Source organism: Salvelinus fontinalis, chromosome 1, assembly GCF_029448725.1.
Source record: "Salvelinus fontinalis isolate EN_2023a chromosome 1, ASM2944872v1, whole genome shotgun sequence".
NCBI classification, from domain to species: Eukaryota; Metazoa; Chordata; class Actinopteri; order Salmoniformes; family Salmonidae; genus Salvelinus; species Salvelinus fontinalis.
This window is the reverse complement of record NC_074665.1, coordinates 34,297,414-34,322,097: the sequence shown is the minus strand read 5'-3', so window position 1 is coordinate 34,322,097 and position 24,684 is coordinate 34,297,414. Positions and strand designations below refer to the sequence as shown.

Here is a 24,684-nt window from a genome sequence, read left to right as displayed (position 1 = left end):
TGTAGAGTTTATAGACAGACACTGTACCTTGTAACAGGAATCAGAGATGTCGTGGACATCAACTTTGGTTGGTAGAAGGTTATGGAGCGTAAGCCATGCCTGGTCCATTGTCAATGCAGACAGTCCTAAAAACAATGGATTCATAAAAATGTAAATACAGTCATTTACAATTCCATTAAAAAGCTTTATCTGAATCATAAAGATAAAGCAGGCTTAAAACACTGTAAATAGCACGCCTATATAATGAAGGTGACCATGCAGTAAATTAAGTGAAATGAGTCATGACTGACAACAAATGACAGTTTGCAAATTCTCTTTCCTCATTTGAAACTATATTCAATGTAAAATCTACGCATTTCATTGTACTTCAAGATATGGCAAAGCTGTGACAAATTTAAAAAGTTGGTTAAAAAGTGGTACAGTAAATACAGAAAAGTACACTGACACGTCGTTTTATGCTGCCTTGAAAAAAAGGATCTAATATGTAAAGTTGATAAAGTGAAGCCACGCTACTGTATAAACAGTCACGTGGGTTGAATTTGCCGTTCTACTCTGCATACACAGTCTTATACATTCTCTGTTGGACATCAGAATAAGACCACCTCTAGCGCCCTTACCCCTGAATGAGAACACTCACCTGAATACGACTTTGCATTATGCGTTCATTCGTTTAGCTTGGTTGTAAAGAAGGAGCAAAAATGTGTGTCTGTGGTTAGAATTCTTCTGGGGTCCTTTTTCCTACTACTAAACAATTCCACTGCCACTCGTCTTTATGACAGCCAGATACAAGTAGTGTTTAAAGGGCAGAATGCATGCGTGTAGAGTAGTTCCTCTCGTTTGGCTTGGAGTGTCTTTGGGTTCGGATTGAGAAGATAAGACAACATAAACAGTCACATCAGGAGTTATATGTGTGCTTATAATGTATTATGAAGGGGGTATTCACAGTACATGTTACCTAAAGGTTTTACCCACACATTTGAAACCCATGCAATATGAACATGAATGTGTGCATGGATATTTTGGTATTGCGATTCTATTGGTGTACCATCCCAGGGTCTCTCTTACACCAAAGGATATACAGATGAGAGGGAGCCACATTCTAAGGTGATATCATTTAGGGGAAAGAAGAGAGCTCAAACAACCCCCATTACTCATTTACCTCAAGTTCTAGCCACTCAATGTATGCACATTAACAAATCCTTTGCAGTGCAAATCAAACCAAACCACTGAAGCAGCATATTCATTTCCCACACTCATTCAGCCATTTAACATTATCACTTGTCACATCCTCTCCCCCTCGGTTCATTTCATTAACTAGTTAATTTCCCTGAGCGCTCCCTGTGAGGGCTGAGTTCACAGGGGTCATCTCACAGTAGGGCAACTCATTAAACTTTGACCTGCATTGGACCATGACAGTGGAACAAAGGTAACCGTCGACTCGCTCGGACATATGGGTCTTCATTTAGATAAGTCTACGTCTCATCACAGTAACCCATTGAACATTATTATCCAACACTCATGTGAATGACATCAATCAGTGATTTTCGTTTACAGCGAGTGCTGTTGTATATGAGAACATAATGTGTGATTATCCTTTCACAAAGAAAACATAATCCTACATGGATGCCCTTTTCAATTTCCCCTCATTAAGACTGGCTAGAGAAATGGTGTTGTTATGGGCAACGGCAGAGGATTTATTATGATTGCCATGCTGAAGACAAGCTGGGCAGTATAACCAGAAGAGGGCATTTCTCTTCAGGCTTCTGCATGGACAGCTAAAACAGGACCCCCGCTTGCATTCCAGCTGCTAACTGCAATAGCAGATTGACTCACTGCAAGTGAAACCGCAGAAGCCGAGCGCTCTGTCTCTCTGAGAACAGACAAAAACCATGGTGAGTGAATTGCTTCAATATTATCAGAGGGCGCTGCTTATAGCCAAGTGCTAACTGTATTCTGGCTGACACACTGTATTGTTATGTCGCCTTCAATAGATACTGAAGATGAAGCAATAAGATTCTTTTTTTTACTGTTGATTGATAATTTGATCGTGCCAAATAGAATATTTGACAAAAAAGAATACTAACTCAATATTATAACATGAGATGGCACCTAAAGTGTATACGTTGTTTTGCAATAAAACATATTATTGTCCTGACAGGAACAGTCTCTATGCAGCCAATCATTGAATGAGATGAGGTTGAAGCCTCAGGTTATTGTATGCCTATGCTCAATGTGCTGTCCCCAAAATCTGTCAGCGTTTCTCAGATAGAACAGATCAGCCTGTTGCTAAGATACCTGTTGACTTCGTTCCACTTTATCAGCAGTATCGACTACTTCATTGTGACATGTTTGCTTTGTGTCCATGTTGGCTCAACACCGTTACGTTCATTTGGGGGCATTGACAAATCCTCTAAAAATATCCCCCCTTCATTCACTCAGTTGCATGCCTTTTAATCTATAACACAAATTAGTTGAAGATGAGTGATTTGCTTATTATTGCACTCCATAGTCTGTGCCTTTTCCGCTCACAACTGCAGCTGACATAAGCTTCCTTTTTGATTTACCTTTCAGAATTAACTGAGTTTAAAGCTCATGTGATACCACGTCATGTGTAAAGCGCTGTGGGATTCCCATAGACTTAGACATTGCATCATTATAGCTGTCCCATTATGGTGTCTGAGAGCACGGGCAGCGCCTTTGATGAAATCTCCATTTTGAAGTAGCCCATTTTCTTCTTCTACTACTTCCTATGAGTTGGCAAACAAACTGAAAGCGTGCACACTGCCAGCTAGAGTGTGTTGTTTGAACAGGTATAAAAGACAAGGTTGGCGATTTACTGCCATCTGCAGTTATGGAATGTTTCATCACAAGTATAATTAATTGGCTGATCCCTCCTGGTGACCTGGATGGAATTGTGTGATCCTTCCTCATCCCATAGGAAGTCCCACCCAGTTGACTACTTCAAAACGTTGAAAGTCCTCGACCCATGCTAAAACGGGCTTTTGGGCACATAAGTCCTCTATCTATCTCTATGGGAATTCTATTGAAGCGATATGGAGAAAGCAATGAAGCCTCCCCCGTTTTGAAAACCAGGGTGTTTGCCGTTCGGGTGAAAGGTTCAGAATGTTGCAGAGATAAATTGTATTAATAAAGCTGACACGATTCCCAATTCTACATAACAGGTAATTGTACATGTCTTGTTCTACAAAACACATTTCTATCTGAACGTTCTGTAACATTGCACCCTTATGAACAGGCCTTGGGAATGCTATGCAACACTCTATTGATTCCAGATGGGCTTCTTTGTAACCAATCACAGTTTGCATTTGTGCAACTGCCCCCTTTACATTGGAATCCGGTGAATGTTTGCTTTGCTCTTCCAGGCCAGTAAAATCCAGGGTTTGAGTGAGGAGGAGAGGGACCACTTACTCCCCCTGCTACGGAACGCCCAATGGGTGGAGGTTGTGGGAAGGGACGCCATCTACAAAGAGTTCATCTTCAAAGACTTTAACCAGGTCAGAAAGGCTTGGACAATATAATCAAACTAGGGCTCAGCGCCCATATTCATAAAGTGTCTGTTTTTTATCTAAGATCAGGTCCTCTCTGTCCATGCTATCTTATTCATTATGTTCTAAAAGTCTAAACTGATCCTAGATCAGCACTCCTACTCTGAGATACTTTTTGAATACAGGCACAGATTATTTTCTGACAATGTGACATCACCAAACAAAATAAGGATCGTGCTAAAATGGCTGTAGGCAATACAATGCATATTACTTGACTGTGACAATAAGGACTTGGAAGTATAATCTGCTACTTTATCACAGGCCTTTGGCTTCATGTCCAGGGTGGCACTACAAGCTGAGAAGATGGACCATCACCCCGAGTGGTTTAATGTGTACAACAAGGTATTTCAATAAGCCCCTGCCCAAGGCCCACTGCCTGGGGTAAAATATAGACAAACCTGTTAGCATCACTAGTTGTAAAAGTTATGTTGTGACTTGACATTTTTTAAATTTAAATGTCCCTCTGTATGTCTCATTCTCACCCATTCCTGTCATTCTGGTTTCCATTTACCTTTCCTGCTGTCTCTCATCCTTATCCTCACTCCATCTTCTCCTTTCCCCCAGGTCCAAATCACACTCAGCACACATGACTGTGGGGGCCTCTCTCAGAGAGACATCACTTTGGCTACCTTCGTTGACCAAGCATCGGTCCTCTAAACAACTCGTGGCCTGCTGCCATTTCAGTTGATAATTTCAATGGTTGAATCCAGAGCAGAGCCTGTCTATTAATCGGTCTCCATACATTCATTCAGATGACTAACCTTTAACAGGAACAGGAAATTACATCACAGAATCCCAATTAATATTTAATGTTTACAGGTCACTTTTAATTCCCAAACATTTTGCTGGTGTGGTGTTTGTTGCTAGACTGATGAAGCCAAATATACCTTTAAAAAATTGCTTTGGTGGAAAGTGGATTTATTAGCAACCAGTGATTAGCCAGTAAAAATACCATAGATACTGTATATCAAACATTCCCCTGTCCCCAACTGAGCAGAATCAGGTAATGTAAAATCAAGTGTCTAATGTACATATTACTCTAGCTTGGACTCTAAACTTTTGAAATCAGTTTGTTCATTCCAACATATTTGCTATATAAAACACTGACTTTGTTGTCGGTCTGTCTAGTCTGTGTCTGAAATGGTTTTCCTCTGTGTAATGTTTTGTAAGTGACAAATAGTTGTTTGAATAACCAGTAAGTGTCTGTTTATTCATTTGTCCAAAGTGTAGCCTACAGACAAATAGGGTCAGCCTCAATATTTCACCCCTCCTAGAAATCATATTATAAACAAGGTTATCACATTGAATGAATTTCTCTAAAAACAACAAATGGAAGAGGTTTATTGAAAATGTTATGGTGCTTAGCTTCCTGCGTACTGAAAGTATTTTGGAATCAATTGTTGTGCTGAAAGGAGTGTAACCATGGCAAACAAATGCTTTCCAAAGGGGTTTTCTCTGGAATGATGAAGGGTAGCAAGAAACTACACAATAGTACAAATAGCTATAAATTCATGCTACTATATTTTTGGATTTTCAAAAACATTTAATGATATTAAATTAGCATTTACATGTACAGTATAAATTAACTTGAACTTACTGAACTTGATGTTGCGAAGCCAAATCCCTAAGGCTGATCGATACATATAAATAGAATCTACATTTTGAGATTCTATACATTGGCATTACCCAGCAGCCCTCATTAATCTGGCCTCTGAAGGCATACAGGTGAATGTGATTTATTGCTGTGAAGATTATGCCCTTAGACAATAACATAAGGCATGATCTTTACCCTACCTCCTTGAGGGCAAGGTGCTTTAAGATTTACACTGTACATCTGTAAATTTGACAGATTCTTACTGTACAATTTAGACTATGGTGGGGTAAGCACTAAGCAGCAATTTCTCAGGTACTAACACAATTTACATTAATGTTTATATTGCAATTGAATATAATCCTGACTATAATGTCAACATATTAGTGGTTATTTCCCCATTGATGGCTTCACCTAAAAAAATAGAAACTACCCATTTGTTCAGTGGTACTGTATAGGTTCCACTAACTACTATATTTACTGTATATTTTCAGGTAATCCAGCGTGTGTCCTCAACTCGTCTGAGGGCCACCCTGTCTATTGGTTTTCATAGTTGCTATATAATCAAGCATTGATTTTGAGCTAGAAAACCAATCAAAGAGCAAACTAGACACCGCAGCCTTCGAGGACCAGGATTGACCCACAAATTAGTATTTACCCAAAAACACAACCGTTGCAGATAAAAATCACAGTGATTAATAAGAATAAAAACACAGTAGTCACATAGACAATGCTTAAGAATTATACAACAGGACTGGGATAAAAGTCAAATGGTATGATTTAAAAGCCACCGCATCATCATAACATTGTTATTTCCCTTATGACTCCAGAAGGTAAAACATATACGAGATAACTCACAAAACTGGATGGAAACGTGGTTTAAGTAAAAGTATTTTTTTTAAAACTGGACGTTTCAGTAAAATTGTATAAATACGACAGATAATTTGTTCGTTCGGCATGGTGTGATCTTTTTGTGTCTGTAAAATGTATAATGAGAATTGGCGGTGGAAACGCCTTTACGCGCCAAATAGATATATAATAACCATCATATCGAAGTAACTTGGAGTCACTCGATGATAGTGTGGGTTGGAAACGTCACTGGTGGGTAAGTGAGCATGCAGTATTTTCTTTGTTAATTGTTTTAATGGAAATCTTGTCAATTGGATAGAAACCTAGCTACAGACATGGAAAGAAAAGTGGATTTGCACTTTTGACTGCAAACATGTGAAAGCACATGGAACATTTTGATGGAAAGATCATTTGAACTGTGTTTTGGGGGGCCTACCAAGTGTACTTACAGTAGTTTCGTTTTTTTTTTTGCAAACAGTTTTATACCAGTTTTGCTTTTTTAAGAACACTGCAGTTTATCAAATGCCATAACAGTTTAAATGTTACATATGCAAAACTGAGGCAGGCCTTTCCGTTATTCTTTAGACCTATAATGACTGTAAACAAGCAACACAATTGCATTGAACAGAAACTGAGGTAGATACAATTAGAAGCCAAATCAATTAAGTAGCTACAAGAACACATAACTTAACTGAGATGGAGACTTTACAACTTATAAACTATTTCAGTATGTATTCTGTTCTTTGAGATCAATTCAGGGCTAAACCATTGTCTAAAAGAATAGAGGGGGGTAATGAATATGTTGTCAAATCAGAGGATTGCAGTCTCAGATTCTTAACATAGTGGCGGTGTACAGTATACTAGATAATGTGTTACAGCAACCAGGGTTTCTTGCAGTCTAAATTATTACTGAAAGATGCAATTAGCCACAAACTGACCACAATTAGTCATACATGTATATATGCAATATAGTACAAGAGCCTAGGAAGGTAATGTTACATTCAAAATGGGCTCAAGTCTTAAATGGTTCAAGTATGTTGTCCTTACAAATACATGCAGAGAACATTGCTCCTTCCTGTTCATTGGGTAATTATTTATTTCACTAGGACATTAGTGCTTTTCAGTTAAAACCATTATTTGTTGTAAATGAATCAGAGACTGACAAACACTGTTGTACTTGGAACATTGAGTATTAAAGATGTTCTCTGGCGATTGTTTAAACAATTGTTTTTTTAAACTTTTACTGTTAAAGCGATATCCCAAAGTACACACACTAAAGGGTAAAAAAAAGTCATCAGCCTCTCCCTTGCTTGAGGAAAAGTAGAGCAGCAATAGAGAAAAATATGAAAGCCCCCCTTTAGCTATGTCATGATTTACCTGAACCACCTATTGAGGTGTGCTTTTTGTTAAGTAAATCAGGTGTTAAACAAGGCAACAGTGAACATGTCATCCCCCACGAATGATGCAGTGCAGTTGTGTCTGAGATATCGCATGTGACTAATGTACATACAGTTGATTACTGTAGTGCCTCACTTGGCCCAATGAGTAATTTTGTAAATGCTAGATCTCTAGGGCAAGACATTTTGATAAAGAGGGAGGTGGCTTTAGCACAGACCTATAGGAAGCCGACGGAACAGGAATTCCCTGTTACGCGGAGATAGCTTCCACCCTACACCCTTAAGAGCCTCCCTATCATCCAATACAGTGCCTTGCAAAAGTGTTCATCCCCCTTGGCGTTTTTCCTATTTTGTTGCATTACAACCTGTAATTTAAGTGGATTTTTTATTTGGATTTCATATAATGGACATATACAAAATAGTCAAAATTGGTGAAGTGAAATGAAAAAGTTATGCCTTGAAGAATGGGCAAAAATCCCAGCAGCTAGATGTGCCAAGCTAATAGAGACATACCCCAAGAGACTTGCAGCTGTAATTGCTGCAAAAGGTGGCTCTACAAAGTATTGACTTTTGAATGCCAGGTTGTAAGGCAACAAATAGGAAAAATGCCACGGGGGGTGAATACTTTCGCAATGCTGTACAGTCGCATACACAGGATCTGTAGTACACAGAGTGATTATGACAAACAAGCACACTGTCTGGATGAGCACTTCAGACAGCAAGGTAACCCAGAGGAATGGCTGCATGCTGCATGGTACCGTTACAAAAATATGACCCAGGATGACACTCCCTCCCAAACCATCCCGCCCCCGACTAACGAGTCCAATTCTTCCTTCAATACTCCTCAATTGACAAACAGTTCAACAATATATATATTTTTTTTAATAAAAAAAATCCACATCTTGAGCACTGACCCACAACTGGAAAAGAACCCTCCCGGGTAGTCTTCAGACGCGCCTCCAAAAATCAGCCAAATGTTGGTGAGGTCTGATCTTCCACAGTGTGTCACGTAGTACTTTCCCAGACAATGTGCTGGATGGTAATTAAATATGTGGCCGATGTATCCACTGTAATTTCACTAACAATTGCACAATTTTCAATCACCCCATTAAGATTAAGGGTATCATTACCTGTTCTACTAATGTGGTATACCTGATTAAGTGTATTTGTGGTCTATGCTATGTAGGAAAAACAAATCGATCTCTGAAAACAAGGACAGCAGAACACAGGACCCACAGGACCCCATATCAGGACCCTTGATCAGAGAATCCCCGTGGCTGCGCCTTTCACGGAGGCTCGTCACTATCAAAACAAAGTCTCACACTCCCAGTAATTTATTGGGTAAAAAAAAAAACAAATGTTTTGGCATCACTGTGCCTTCTTCAGGGTAATGTCATGAATGCGTAAACCAGGTTTACAAATGCACAATGTTCAATTACCCAATCACAGACAAGGCCATTGAGATGAAGGGTATCATTACGTGTTCTACAAATGTGGTATACCTGATAAAGTGTATTTTTACAGGAGTAATATTAGGTCTCTTGATCAGAGAAACCCTGTGGCTGTGCATTTCATGGAGGCTCGTCACAACATCAGATCTCTGGGATACATTGGTATCGAACATGTTAAGGCTACTAGGAGCGGGGGAGATACGGATAATCTATTACTGAGAAGAGAATTGTATTGGATTCACCGTTTGTCCACCATGTCTCCTAAAGGTTTGAACCAAGAGTTTGATAGCAGACAATTTCTTACATGAATATGTTACGTTCAATTTGTCTTGCCATCCAGGTCTCCACTTGGTCATTTTGTACATATGTATACATTTTCTGTAACTACTACATGTGACCATCTCAATGATATCAAATTATTAGAGGTAGGCAAGTTGTTTTTGAAATAGGTCATTGTGTAATTATATCTACGGCCACCGCACGACCTGCGCGTAATGGTCATATGGTTGGGTATTCCAACAGTTTCCAGCGTAATCTTTTCACTGTTGCCTACGTTTTAATTTGTATGCATGTAATCCTTTATGACTATGAGTACCTCTGCGATTAATTATATGATTGACTATGCGCAAAAGTGAATTGAATTGTTTCCACACCCACCATGCGTCATGTGTGCAATGGTCATGGGAGGTGAAATGTGTATATTTTGCGATGTGAGCGAGCACTCAGTCTGTTTGAGAGCTTTAACAGTGTGCAGGCTTTCCTGTTCTTTACACGTATTATTTATTAGCCCAGCACCTACGTTTTTAAGGATGTGCGTATGACGACAAACTTTTCTAAAAGACATAATTCCCCCAAGTTTCATCACATTATTGTGTGGGTTAGCTAGACTCAATAGTGGCCATGTTTTAGCTACTAGTCTGTAAAATATTGCGCTGAGAGACCTTTGTTCATAGATGTCACATATTAAGTTTCATGCAGATCGCTCATTCGGTGTCAGAAGAGTAGCATTAAGTGTTTTTTATCACGGCAGACGCATCATTCACACAAGTTTCGTCAAAATCGGGCCAGTGCTGTCTGAGATATCGCGTGTGACTAATGTATGAATGTACTAATGGACAGAGACAGATCAATAGTCCCATCCCTGATTTCATCGTCGGGGACAATTAATACAACCAGACCAAAACCCCTCAATGGTTTGAGCAACTATTCTATATATTTGAAGAATTCTCCTCATGATAGCTAAAAACAATGGCTTGTGCTTCAGAACATATCTGAAAAAAGGTGAGTAGATAGATAAAAGGTGGGCAGGATAAGGCAAATGTTGAGTGATGTAGTGGGTGGACCAGAGGTGAGGCAGGCTGGTAACCAGGTCCGTGTTCATTAGTCACTGACCTGAAGAAAATGGACTTGAGCTTATCCAGTAAACGCTCCTTTTCATTTTCCGTTGCAAAACGTTTTACAACGCTTACCATTATGTTCCCTAATGAACATGACCCAGGTGTGTGTCCAGGCCACAGCCAGCCTACTCCTGACTCAGTGAGCCTTGCCGTTGCCATTCATATGGGTCTTCTGAGGCTGAGACGACTTGGGCTCCTCTGTGCTGTAGAGGCAGTCCAAGAAGCCTCGGGAGATCTCGGTCACCATGGATCTGTCAGGGATGGACTGGGCCATGCCATAGATTGCTCCCTAGAACATGAACAAATGAAGGTAGAGCCATTTATCCAATTTATATGACATAAAATGAATGGAATAATATGGTGCACTGCTGTGTAGTGTATTCCAGGTAATGGAGTCAGCATTAACAATCACCATTCCAGTGGTCTTCTCATTGGGGTTTTTCAAAATGAGAGCCACCTGCTCTTTGATGTCACTGATGAACTGTTTGGCCACACCTTCATGTGTGTGCAGTACAGTACAACATATATGGATGCTGTGATGGGACAGAGAATTTTGTTTAAAAACACAAAAGTACTTAAAAAAAAATCTACATGGTGATATCATGCCTGGGGGTCTTTGCTTGCTGGTATTACTTCAAAATAAAGTGCATAGTCAATATTCTATGAAATGTATACATTATCACTAAGTATGACTGAATTTCAAAGATGAGAAAAATGTGAGGAAAACATACCTGGATGGATATTGTAGCGTGTTGAGATTCCAACCCTTTGAAGTCAGTGCGTTGGATAAACGAAAAATGTCGAAGACGTCAGAGCCTATTGCCACCACGGACACTTCAGGGTCTCCAAACACAAACACCCCATTTATCTTACGGATTCTGTCCAGAAATAAACAAACACAAAACATGTTTATTTCATCCAAAAAATAGTGAGATCACAATGTGCTTGCCAAGAGCTCTTATAAACAGTCAAATCTAACAACATTTTATATATAGGTTGACAGATGGTTTAGAAATCAACAGAAAGAGAATCATTACAGGTGGCCTAGCAGTTAAGAGGGTTGGGCCAGCAACTGAAAGGTCCCTAGTTCGAATCCCTGCCCGACTAGGTGGGGGGGGGGGGGGAATCTTTCAATGTGCCCTTGTGCAAGGCAATTAACCCTAATTGCTCCTGTAAATCACTCTGGATTAGAGCGTCTGCTAAATTACTAAAATGTTAATATCTTGATGAGAAAAACTACAATAATGTTTCGGATTATACCTATAATAGTCTCGCTTTACCATACATCCAAGTCTTGTTCAGTGAGAAAGCCAGAAATCAAGGTTCTGCCGATAAAGACTACAGTGAAAGATGGGTCTCTTACTCTGTCTTGATGGTACGTGCAGTGTCAATTATCTTCTTGGTGGCCTTTATGTAGCCATCCTCTCCCATGTGCATCATGGTAGCCCAGCACGCTGCGATGATACCGCCTGGCCGAGATCCTGCCACTGATGGGGAAGCATAGATGCCCCCTTGCCAGTCTGGAGCCACAAAGTACTGGTAGTGCCTGTACTTCTTGTCACTATACAGGATCACTGATGAACCTTTGGGGGCGTAGCCATACTGGAGAGTAGAGGTAAATCAAAAAACAATTCTTAGTCAACACCATAACTGGTTAAACGACAAGTCTATGGAACAATGAGCATCTCATGATCGAAAATCAAGAGGGAGAAAATGTTTGGTAAGACAGCCTGGGATCCACACCCTCTTACCTTGTGTGTGTCTGCAGATATACTGGTCACACCCTTTACCCTGAAGTCAAAAGGAGCCAGTGGGTAATTGGCTTTGGCCATGAACACGATGAGAAACCCTCCCAAACAAGCATCCACATGCAGAGGGAGGTTGTACTTTAAAGCCAGCTGAAAAACACCATGTGGGATGGATTAGGTAATATTATGTAAAAGTACTATGCTACAACAATGTTGTTGTGACGGTAGTAATTACAGTGTTACTACAGTACACAGGTATACAAGCAACTTCATGTTAAAGATTCAATGCAGACATTTTTGGTTCAATATCAAATAATTTCTGGGTAACATTAAGTAACTTAATGTGATTGTTTTCAACCAAAAAAAAATCTAAAATATGTTTATATTTTTTAGCAAATAGTAATTTCTCAAGCAGTAATTTTGCTGTTATTGCAGAGAGGTTGGGAACTCTAACTAATTTACCATATGGGGATGTCGCCATGGAAGGCCACAAAACTCCATCACACAAAAATAGGCTGAAATTTCAGGCGGCCTTTTCAAAACAGACTCTACACTAAAAAGCCCTTGTCATTATTTTCACAATTTCACAGTATTATTCCAACCTCCTAGTGTGAAAATATATATAAAAACACAGGACACTGTATTACTACAAAAAAAAAAAAAAAACTTATTTACTATGACTTTCCTTTTACAAGTACATAACAATGAGACAATTTACCTTTCCTACTTCCTCAATAGGATCAATGATTCCATGCGGGAACTGGGGTGCGGAACATACAAGCATGGCTGTGTTCTTGCTGATAGCTCTCCTCATCGCCTACACAAAACAAGTTGGAGTTATAAGGAGTTGAAGGTGTCACAATATTGCTTTAAGACAAATTATTATGGTGATGATAAGTCTCATCTACACTCACTGAGAACGAGTAATTCTAGTTGTTGCCACCATGTTTTTTGTAACTACTGCGGTCATGTCTGAAATGTTCATCTTGAACAGTCCAAACTGAGGATGTGATCCCCAGTCAGTAACGGAAGTGCCATACATCACACCATATTCTCATTACCTAGAGTAGGCTGGGGTCTAGGCTACAGTTCAATTGGGAATTTGTACACCAACAAACGTACATTTACTCTGACCTTTTCAGCGCATGTTGAGCACTGACTGAATTTATTCTTTAGAATAACCATTTGTACAGGAAGTAATAAATATTCACACCTTAACATCCACTTTCATTGTATTTTTGTCCAGGGGGATATGAACAAGCTTCATTCCAAAGTAGTTTGCTGCTTTGTCAAAGGCTGCATGGACACTGACTGGTGCAATGCTGCAAAATTAGGGGAGGAAATAAAACACAAATTATTCCCAGTACTATATAAAATGTATTTCACAGGTGATATTACCATTTATGAGATAGACAACATCACAACAATGCAAATCAAGCTTGTCCTGAGATCATCTGGTGTGCCAGTTTAAAGAAAAATAATCTGAGGCTACATTTTCACAGTGAACTTACATTTCAGGATGTTTCACACCGCGCTCATAGGCCATGTCTCTGTACGCCTTGCATGCCATCAATATGCTTTCAGTTCCTCCAGAGGTGACCTGAACAAAGCAGAAACGGGAACAATCAGTGTTCAGAATGTGCCAGTGCATAGGTTTTGATTATTCCCTCAAGTAGAACATTTCCCAAGCCCTGGGTCAGGGAGTCTTGTGGGAGTACTGAAGATAAACTCACTGTGCCACAAGTGTTGGGCCCACCGTTGAAGAGGGTACACGTCATTCTTGCAACCTCTGCCTCCATCTTCCTCACACCAGGAAAGATGTCTGGGTGAAGTGGGTTGCTCCATGCAAAGTCTCCATACACCTAGCGACAAAAGGAAGAATATCAAAGGGAATCAGTAAGATATGGGATTTGTCATACAAACAACAAGGCATATTCTGACTGTAGTATGAGCTCTAAATTCCACGTATTTCGGGAAAACGTATTACTCCGAATACTACGCACAGATGTTTAACAAGACAAAAACGGTTGATTTGTGGACTAGACATACCTTCACCAAAAGTTTGGTAAGTGTCTGATCTCCCCAGTACACTGCACCTGACACTCGTCCTTTCTCCCAATCCACTTCATCTATGAAGAGCAGACAACAGCAATGCCTCAGCAAACAACTATATACTGTAACTCCACATCAACTACAAATTTTTAAAAGGCTAAATACACCCTGGCACACATTTGTCACATATTCCAGGATAAAAGTAGTCAATACAAAAAAGACACTGTAGGTTATTGACTCCATAATATTGTCATTAAATTGCATTATGGCTCCACAGAAGAAGAAAAAAAAGCACTCTAGAACTTGCCAAAGCAACTTATTAATTAACCAGGTTTCCATCCAACCTTTTTATGCGAGTAAAGTAGATGTTGTATAAAAAATATATGTAATGACAGGCCTGAAAAATGTTGACAAAACAAAATACGCTATAGACAAGGTGGGATCTTATTGTGTCTGTAAAATGCATTATGCGAAAAAATGTAGGGGAAAATGCTTTTATGCGCATATATTGATATAATAACCATCATATCGAAGTAAATTTGGATTCACATTATGACATGTTGTGTAGTCCTCCCACTACCACTCATTGGGAAAGCATGCAGTTTATTAGGCTACAGACATAATAATGCGATCATTTAGGCTATATGTGCGCTCTAGCCAACAGCGTGAGCACACGTGCCAATACCAGAATGGGCACACTTGCTATATTACGCAACAATTGTGAGAAAACCATCAGTGGAGTTGAAAAAGCAATGGACACCCATTTAACTTCAATTTAAAAAAAAATTGATATGGTACATGGGAATATAACCGCAAAAGGTATTTTTAAGTGCACTATGTCATCACGCACAGCCTTTTATCTGCAAACAGGGAATTTGATGGAAACATCTCTGGTGGGAAAAGATTTTTGAATTATTGCATGAAAATCTGTCACCAATTGGATGGAAGCATAGATTATGTTTCATTTTCTAGGATCTAGTCAATACAAAACATATTAGGGCAGTAGGGCACTGTAGGTCATCGGCCCCATTTGGCTACAAAGAAACAAAGCACTCCAGAACATGCCCTGGGACAACTCTCGGCCACTTACTCAGTGTTTTGTACTCGCTGATCCTGTCTAGGACTTCAGCTTGTGTTAGCCCTTGTTCCGGCAGCTGTTTGGTGTAGTTCATGCCCTCCTTCAGTGCGCAAAGACTGACAGACATGTCATCCAGGGCCTTGTTCAGCTGGGTCTGGATCTGTCACAAAGACACACTACAGTCAGTCACATTACACACATCACTGCTCAGACAACACAAACCATTTTCTAGAAGCAGTGACCCATTATGGCGTTGAGAATGTTTAGGCTACAACACTCTGGTGTTGACAACTTATCTACAATACTGAAAAATCAATGAAAGCAATCAAAACTGGCTAGTTGATTTTGTGAAAGTAGAGGTGATAGCAGTGTTGTGTTCGAGACCACCTAAAGCAAGGCCAGTTCCAGACCAAGATCGGTGTAAATCAAGTCTGAGTCAAGACTGGAGGGGTAGGCGAGACAGAGTCAAGACCGGGAGGGGGGCAAGGGGTGATTGTAATTGTCAAATCACCACCATAAGAGTCTAAAGTGTCCAATATTTCTGTGTTCAAAATTCAGAAGAACATAAAGATTAAGACATTTAGAATGGTGAAAAAAAATATACGTTGAAGGACAAGGACATCCCTGTGTTTTTTTTATTGGAGCTCGCTTGCCGTTAGCCATATCTTTGAAAAGAACTTGTGTGAAACATTGTTGCATTTAAACTTTAGGTCACTGTGTGCTAAACATGAAACATTTTTTTGCAATGCGAAGTAATAGTTGCACATTTAGATTAGGAAACGCTTAGCCTAAATGTTGTGTTTTTGTATTTTTATGATTGGGAACTACTGGCTTATTATGTCCGAGTGAATGGACAGCTCATCATTTAACATCATGCTGTGTGTAACTGCTGTCTTTCCATCGGCCCTATGCAGTGGTGTAGTGGTGCCTGGAGAAGTGGGTATACTTAAATTGTACACAAAAAAATCCCAAAACAGACTGCAGGGGAAGGAAAGGCACCCTGTGTGTTTTCCAGTTTTTTTTACAAATTAGTTTTCCTATATTTCTTTCCGAGTTGCACTCTCAAAATCCCACCTTTTTTTATGTGGCATCCACAAAAATTCTTAAACCAAATCAGTAGACTATTTTTCGAGGACTGGGAAAATAAATGTATTCTTTTTTTTCTTTCTCAAGCCTACACCCCTGATGCAAACAGGTCATTATGACTGAATTGCGCAACACAAATAGGCCACTAACCAAGACTTCTGACCAAACTTTTTCAATACCTGGTTTGCATACCCATTGTTGCCTTAGTTAACATTTACTGGTAGATATCATAAGATGAAACGTTTTTTCTACCTACCCTACCGGCTACCAGTATCATTCTTCTGTGAGCTGCTCCATGCCAAAACCAGTTGAGAGCTGTGCGCTCTGCCTGCCTACATATTATATTCTGCTGAAACAAGGCTGCGTGCAGCACACATGTGAATATATTTCACTTGCTGTGCGATTGTGTAGGCTACTTTGTACATTTACATTTAAGTCATTTAGCAGACGCTCTTATCCAGAGCGACTTACAAATTGTGATTTCTCTATTGTACTTCATAATTGATAAGTCATATACCTCCACTACACCACTTTGATACGTATCAGTGGGGATTAAGGAGTATACGCAATGCCCATAAAAAAAGTGGGTATACGGCGTATACCTGCATACCCTCCACTACGCCAATGGCCCTTTGTGTGCACTCACCTACAGGAGTGCGCTGGTATTACCATTGCTGTCCTTTCAGCATCACAAACCTTTCACACACTAAAGGTCTAGGTACAATAGGTTCGCCACTGAGCAAACATGTCTATAATAGATATAAAGACTGCAGGTATTAATGTTTCAAGAAAGGAGTGAATACATTTGACCTGGCAAAGCAGTTTCTTTATTATTATTTTTCTTTAACCTTTATTTAACTAGGCAAGTCAGTTAAGAACAAATTCTTATTTACAATGACAGACTACACGCATTTATGCGCTTACTGAATAATTCAGAGTTTTTTTTACACTGCTGGTCTTGGGAAAAAATAGTCCTCACTGCCCGAGACAGAGTCAAGACCTAGTACAAATGTATCCGACACAAGACCAAGACACTCAAAAGGTGGTCTCGAGTACTGCAACACTGGGTGATAGCATACCAGGAAGATCTGGGCTAGTATTTGTGGCAAGAGAGCATTTAAAATAAGCTATGCAAAATGAGTTATGTAAATATACCCATCTGATTAAAGTGTAGCCTATTCACACTCTTCAGTTGAATCCAAATACAGTTTAGTCATTCCGTTAGATTAGACAGTAATGACCAACAGTAACCCAGCATTATCACAAGTCCATGATGTAAACTGTGTCAAAGGTCTCACCCCCCTCGCACTCATGCCGACACTCAGTCATTAGTGAGTGACTCATCCCACACTAGACAAGGAAGAGTATGAGCACATCTGTAGAATAGAGGAACAAAATAACCGCTTGAAACTTACTGCCGCGCCAACAAAGGGTATTTTTCTGATGAGTCGAAAGCACTGCTTCTTGATTCGGGATGTCAGGGCTATTAAGCAACAAAGAAAGAGACGATTGTGTTGAAAGAATGCTAGATGAGCACGGGAGAAAACCACAAGCTGAATTCAAATGGGGACACAAACAGCTGATTGGAGATGGCAGACACATCAAAAAGGCCAACAGCTGGCCCACAAGCTAATACTGGAACACCATTTCTTGCCAACAATCCTGCCAAATGAGATTGTGTACAGCCAGTTAATGCCATCAACAACAAAAAAAACAAATCGGAATTTCCCCTTATTTGGAATATGAATATCACTAATCTGTGTAATTCTAGAAAATGCACAAAACATCAGTGGGAACACTAACATGTCTGACATGGCTATGTCACTTGTAATAGCTGTAAAACACATGTACTGTACAAAGAGAGCCAAACTGAAGTATGGAGCAAGAAGAAAAATAGCAACTAAAGTTCAAATGTATTTAAAATTGCTGGCCAGCACACGTCTGATTAAACCAAAACAAACTCTCCATAAAGTGATTTAACTGATCACAGAGATTGTTTTGTCAGCTGATCTATGCTCACAATTGTATCAGGAATAAGTATTCGAGGCCATACAGGGATTGACATTAAGGGTTGCTCTATTGCCCTGGACAAGTGATAAGTGCAGTTGTGCAAGTTGAGCCTGCTCTGAGGTTGGGGATTGACATTAAGGGTTGCTCTATTGCCCTGAACAAGTGATCTGAGCAGTTGTACAAGTTGAGCCTGCTCCCATTGAGCAGTGGATTTTTACTGATAACAACCAAAAAGGAAAGTCTGGTTTTTCTTATTCCTCCCCTGTGTGTACTTCAAACAAGTAGCCATAATCTTCAGGCAACCCAAAAATAGTCCTGTGCCTTTCAGACCTTAATGTCAATCCCGGCCATACTTCAATTCCAACTCTGTGTGTTTTAATGCTGACACCTTTCCCTGCGTCTAAATTCTCTACGTTTCTACTATACCATATTATTACACCAGTCCTTTTAAATCCATGAGAGGAAGTGAACAAGTGCACACTTACTCAGACTGGTAAAGAATCATGAAGCAGCATGTCTGATTAAACCAAAAAAACACTCTCCATTATGTAGAACACAAAAACACCCACTCATCACTTTTTATCCATGCATATAATAAACACATGCCTCATTACTGAATCTGAAAACATACTTTCTTGCTGAAACAGGAAGCCTTTGACCCAGACTGCTCCCAAGGTAGATATGAGAGTGGCTCCAATGATCTGCCATGGTTCCAGCGCCTCACAGTTGGTGTTCACAAGCCGCCTGCCTTCCTCCAGGTAGAGCAACAGCATCTCCTTGTACACCTCCAAGGCACTCTAGAAACATAGAGAGATTACATTGCAAATTAACAACGGCCTAACAATTGTAGATCCATCCGCACTGCTATGCAACGTGTAAGGATTTTATGGATGATTCCAAGGACTATACATGCATATACATAAAACTGCTGAGAAAAAGAAAATATGGTCATGGCTAAAAATAGAATTTGTTTTAAAGATCATTCAAAAGTAAAGCTTTCATCCTACAGTGTCTTGCTTTGGGTTGAATATTTTCCCCTTATATGATCAAAATAGTACTAGACAGAAACATGCCCCAACATGGACATCAGAGACACTGACTGTCCCCGCACATCATAGTCAATTATTCACATGAGTACTCATAGCAGCTTCACATCCCATGCACAACATTTTAATGGAAAAGTCACAAAACACAAGACAGAATGCAATTTGCCTACCTTGTCATCAATTGACATGTTCATCACACTTTCCATCATATACAGTTCCACACACCATCTGTCAACTAAATATTTTTTTGAAAGTGGGAATACAATGCCCAACAAGCAATAACAAGTCTACTTATGGTTAGATTTCAATTGCTATGTGGAATCGTGACACAATTGCAGTTGTGAAACTTGGTCAGAGAGAGAGAGAACGTGACTAGGACTGACAGATAGCTAATTTGCCTGAACCAGGACCAGGTGAGATGGAGGAATAGGAGTCAGCGGACTAAACTCTGCCCCTATCAACCATTAGACATAACATCTGTAGCCAATGGATAGGGGAAACCTTTCCTCTCCAAACAAATTATAGTACAGAGGACGTGCAATAACATGCGACTGCAAAAGTTCGTTATCAATTGACTCAAAAGCTCATCGCTATCTGTGAACATTGATAGAAGTGTCACTAATGTATTCCAAATACAAAGTACAGTATGTAAAAGAAACACACTGTTTTAGGTGTGGACTATTGACTAACTGCTCATATCATATTTGCATTTGACAAATGAAGCCTATTTTTAAACCGGAAATAGGCTTAATTAATGTCACTCATTTTATGAAGCAGTAAAAATTAGCACATCGATTCTCTCTTCACTATTATCCCTAAGATCGCTGGTTTTCACAACACTATGCTTGTCTGCTTGATAACAATAAAAGATTGTATCCATAAAGGTTCACGTAATCATCTAGAGAAAAGCTTAAGGTCCATAGGACCGTGAACTTACATAACCACTATTCATAACCATTGAAACTAACATCACATAATGCTTTGGTGGGGATATATAAGGTACTGGTGATGCATTCCCATGACGTCATACAAACTAACCGTGCTAAACTCAGAGTATTTGTTTGCAATGCAAACACTGAGTTACTTTGTTTGAAACGTAGGCTTTTAATTGACTGAATGACTAATTGCTTAAGTGGAAGCACATCATTCCAGGTCTAGTAAAGTCACAGCAAACAAAATAGCAACAGTATGACATAAACAAAAGGTTTACGCAATAAAGAGTACTGACATTTTACAGACGGAGCCTTTGTGTCTTTGCATAAGGATGACAATGACAATACACCCCCTGATGACAGTTGCTCCGTCTACTTGTCTGTGTAACATGCTCTACGACAGGTTTGCCAAGGTTAGACAGAGTCGGGAGAAACGAAAAAAACCATACCATGTGACCAGCCACGTTTCAGATGGGCACCTTATCTGAATGCCTTGTCATAAGATTAGGCTTCACTGTCCATCTTAAATAGTGTAGAAAAAAACATTTTGTCAGGACTCAGGACTCTGAAATATGTATGCAAAAGCTGTAGTGCCCTTTGAGTTCAGTGCTTCTGTAGCACAAACAACAGAGCTGAGCATCCAGTGCCAAATCTCAGTTTTCATCTTCCCTAAACTGGAGAGATTACATTTTGTCATGTGTCAGAGCAAAAGGCAAGTCCTGATGCAACAGGTACATGAACCATTCACCACATATACTGAGTGTACGAAACATTAGGAAAACCTGCTCTTTCCTTGACATAGACTTGAATCCAGGTGAATCCAGGTGAAAGCTATGATCCCTGATTGATGTCACTTGTTAAATCCACTTCTATCAGTGTAGATGAAGGAGAGACAGGTTAAATTAGGACTTTTAAGCCTTGAGACAATTGAGATATGGATTGGAGTTATGTGTGCCATTCAGAGGGTGAATGGGCAAGACAAAAGATTTAAGTGCCTTTGAACGGGGTATGGTAATAGGTGTTAGGAGTTTTCATGCTCAACAGTTTCCGATCTGAATCAAGATTGGTCCACCACCCACAGGACATCCAGCCAACTTGACACAACTGTGGGACGCATTGGAGTCAACATGGGTCAGCATCCCAGTGGAACGCTTGACACCATTCAGAATCCATGCCTCGATGAATTTAGGCTTTTCTGGGGCAAAAGGGGGTGCAACTCAATATTAGGAAGGCGTTCCTAATGTTTTGTACACTCAGTGTACATGCTCCAAGTTATCCAACACATTTCTTTCTGACATTTTTCAAATAACCTACTTTGCCTGTTACAAAACATTTGTTCCGGCCATCTTTGTATTAGGAGAGCAATGCAGTGCTGTAGCCCGGCCTTCACGCCTATTTTGTTCTCCCTATTGTTGCGTAAACGCCCATGCCCCTGGTTTCCCAGGCCAGCAGTATTCTGTAAGGAGACCTTTGTTGTCTCCAAGGGGAGGTCATATTTCTCCTGGGAATGTGCTGGGTGTGAGGAGGAGGCTACGGCTATGGAAGACATCAAGGAGAAAATGGTGTGATAACACACACTCAAGAGTTTTTTCTGGATCAAAAAGAGGCTTAGGTGGTGGGTGAGGAAATGTCTGCGGTTGGCCCATAAGCACAGCTGAACTTAAGAGATATTTTTAGAGGCCCCCATCTTGGCGGTGTAGAGACATTTTTAAGCCAATTTCCTGCAAATCAATGCATTTTGTCAAGGCTAATGCTGTGCTTTTTTGCTCAAACATAATAAAATCAATACTCCTAAATTAATTGTTTTTGGAACGGTCTTCTTCTCCACGACTGTCTAGCTTTTATTTTGGTGATTGTTAGTTCTCAAAAATGATATTATAAAAACATATAGATGCCCATTATCTTTTCTACATACTTTTTATTTGGTTTTAGTCGTTTAAGTTTACACTGGAAGCGTTTTTCCATTCTAAAAATAAATAGGATTTTTTTTTTTTTTTAACACTGTTTGGACTTATGCGGTCCACCCAATGATTTTAATAACATGAGTATCAACACTGGTTTGGCAAACACATTCTATGAATTCTTAGGTCTGTATCTTATGGAAATTAGACCATATACAAATAATAATGTCAAATACCAACATCTGAGCGTGTGCAAAACTTAAGCAAATATCCTTTATAAATCAGTAACATGCATAACATTCCACATTGTACTATGAATTTGATTATGCAGAATCAAAACCTGTCAAGCTACAGCATTAGTGATGGCTATACTCCATAATAAGAACACAGAATTTTCTGACAATTTTGCCCCATTTCTATAATGTATTTGGCCAATTATTCACTTGAATTTTTTTTCATAACACCCTACATTATACTGCAAACGCAGGGGTTATAAAATCAAATCCAACCTACAACTAGAAGGCTATGCCTACAAGCATGAATGGTTGTTGAGGCAGTTAAGACTAAATGTTGTTCACAAGAATCAACACCTCTGGAAGAAATCTGCATGGGGAAAAAAATTATGTCTTTGATGATGCTTCCATATCAGATTCATTTATATTTGCTGTTATGCCACATTATTCTCTCTGAATACATACAAAATAAAACCCTGCCCTAAAGAAAATGATCTTCACACTTGAAAAAGGTTCGACCTCAAAATAATGATAAATGCCGGGGGTGTTATTCAACTAGTAAGTCAATAAAAACGTGCTATAGTCACTGTAACAATGCGCGAGCAATGGCAACATTGTAGCGCTCCAGGGCAAGCAATATGATTGTGTAGACAAACTTCTCTCACTCCACGGTTCTAGACACTTTACCAGGCTATAGGTTGCAGCAATACTGTAAACATCATGATTATAATGTAAATAATTTGTCAGGTAGACCTACTGCTCGTATTCTTTTTGACACACGGAGGTAGCAACATGGCTCAAGCTAACGTTAATTGTACATTTATTCAATACCATGTAGGCTACTTAGAGAAAGAAAATGCATCTGGGTGTATTATTTACTTACCCAATAGTCCATAGTTAGTGTCAAGGCAAGCCTTGAGCAATTGGTTGTCTTCACTTTTTAGTGGTAGCGAAAGTCACTGCAATATCTTTGTATAGTGTGCTTTGTGGTCGAGGAGCTGATTAACATGGCACTATATCACAGACAATCGTAACCTAAATGCAGGAAGCGACAAGCAAGCAAGCGACCGTGTCCCGTCTTAAAGGGGAAGTTCACCAATTGGTATATGTAGGCTCATTTTCACTCCTTCTGTGATTGTAGTTGATCACTAAAACCGTTTTTTAAAATATTTTGTTTCATTACAGAGAAAATTGGCAGACACATTTTGCTGAGTTATCACTTGCCGTTGACTACAATGCATTATGAAAATATGTCTACCAATGTGTTTACCTCTACATAGTGCTTGATCATAACCCAGTTCCATTTTATTTTTCTATTAAACATTTAACAATTTTTATTTAACTGTTATTTAACTAGGCAAGTCAGTTAAGAACAAATTCTTATTTACAATGATGGCCTACCCATGCCAAACCCGGACGACGCTGGACCAATTGTGCGCCACCCTTTGGGTGTGCCACCCTACGAACCAGGGACTGCAGTGACGCTTCTTGCACTGAGATGCAGTGCCTTAGACTGCTGCACCTCTCAGGAACCCATTACACATAACATGCTGACCACACCGTGCGCGAGCGTTGCAAAATAAATGTACACATACATGTTATTCAATCATTGCATCCACACAGCTCCCGCGTATGCGTAGCTAGGCACTAAAATAGAACTTGGTTCTATTTGTGAAGCTTGTCCCGCCTCTCCCAGCTCGTCAACAGGTTTTAGGAGCATATACCCACGTGGGTGATTGAAAGATGAACTGAGGTCCAGTCGAGTTGGTGGTGGTAATGCACCTTAAAGTTGGTTGCCAACCACCATATAAAGTCCAAAGAAGAAGAAGAAGCCATCTGGTCATAAAGAGTATAGCATTGAATGTAAGGGAAGCCAGCGATAATTTGGCCTCCCTTGATAAACATTTTTTTTATATAATAGCCAATCAGCATTGAGATCGGCCCTTTCCTAAATTAGCTATGGATGAAGATAGGGATTTGGACTTTGGGTTGTACTTAATTTTACTTACTGACCAATGATTATAATGGCAACTCTGATCCTACCATAAATTCATACATTGTGCCCCTTGCCTGAGAGAGAGGAAGTTCAATATGTAGCTAGATATAGTAGGCTAATGTAAACTAGCTGGCCTGGTGCATCGTTGCCCATGAAAGAAAGAGGAAGTTATGCTAGTGAGCAAGCATTTTAGCCAGGTAGCATAGGACAACAAAAACGTAAAACGTGTACTGTATGACAGAGTCATAAACCGTTTAGGCAACATGAAAGAGGATGGCATTGGCGATTCTCCACAAATAGGGTGAGTCAACATGTTATTTCTACTTGCAAGCACGCACACAAGTGCATACA

The 24,684-nt window shown here is 39.7% G+C and overlaps 2 protein-coding genes across 2 annotated transcripts; one reads left to right on the top strand and one right to left on the bottom strand.

The window, feature by feature from the left end:
• Positions 1-1,784: 1,784 nt before the first annotated feature.
• Positions 1,785-4,693, top strand: LOC129853554 (pterin-4-alpha-carbinolamine dehydratase-like). The gene is made up of 4 exons (XM_055919712.1): positions 1,785-1,892; positions 3,384-3,515; positions 3,828-3,908; positions 4,131-4,693. Exons 1-4 carry the CDS (start codon positions 1,890-1,892, stop codon positions 4,221-4,223), a joined length of 309 nt encoding a protein of 102 aa, XP_055775687.1. The 5' UTR covers positions 1,785-1,889; the 3' UTR covers positions 4,224-4,693.
• A 2,385-nt stretch (positions 4,694-7,078) lies between these two features.
• LOC129853545 (sphingosine-1-phosphate lyase 1-like) lies at positions 7,079-23,362 on the bottom strand. Its single transcript, XM_055919701.1, has 14 exons — positions 23,221-23,362; positions 18,857-19,022; positions 17,631-17,698; positions 15,142-15,289; positions 14,049-14,128; positions 13,733-13,861; positions 13,511-13,599; positions 13,213-13,321; positions 12,718-12,816; positions 12,003-12,149; positions 11,615-11,853; positions 10,983-11,129; positions 10,664-10,784; positions 7,079-10,540 (listed from the first exon to the last, which is right to left on the bottom strand). Exons 1-14 carry the CDS (start codon positions 23,230-23,232, stop codon positions 10,388-10,390), a joined length of 1,707 nt encoding a protein of 568 aa, XP_055775676.1. The 5' UTR covers positions 23,233-23,362; the 3' UTR covers positions 7,079-10,387.
• Positions 23,363-24,684: the final 1,322 nt, after the last annotated feature.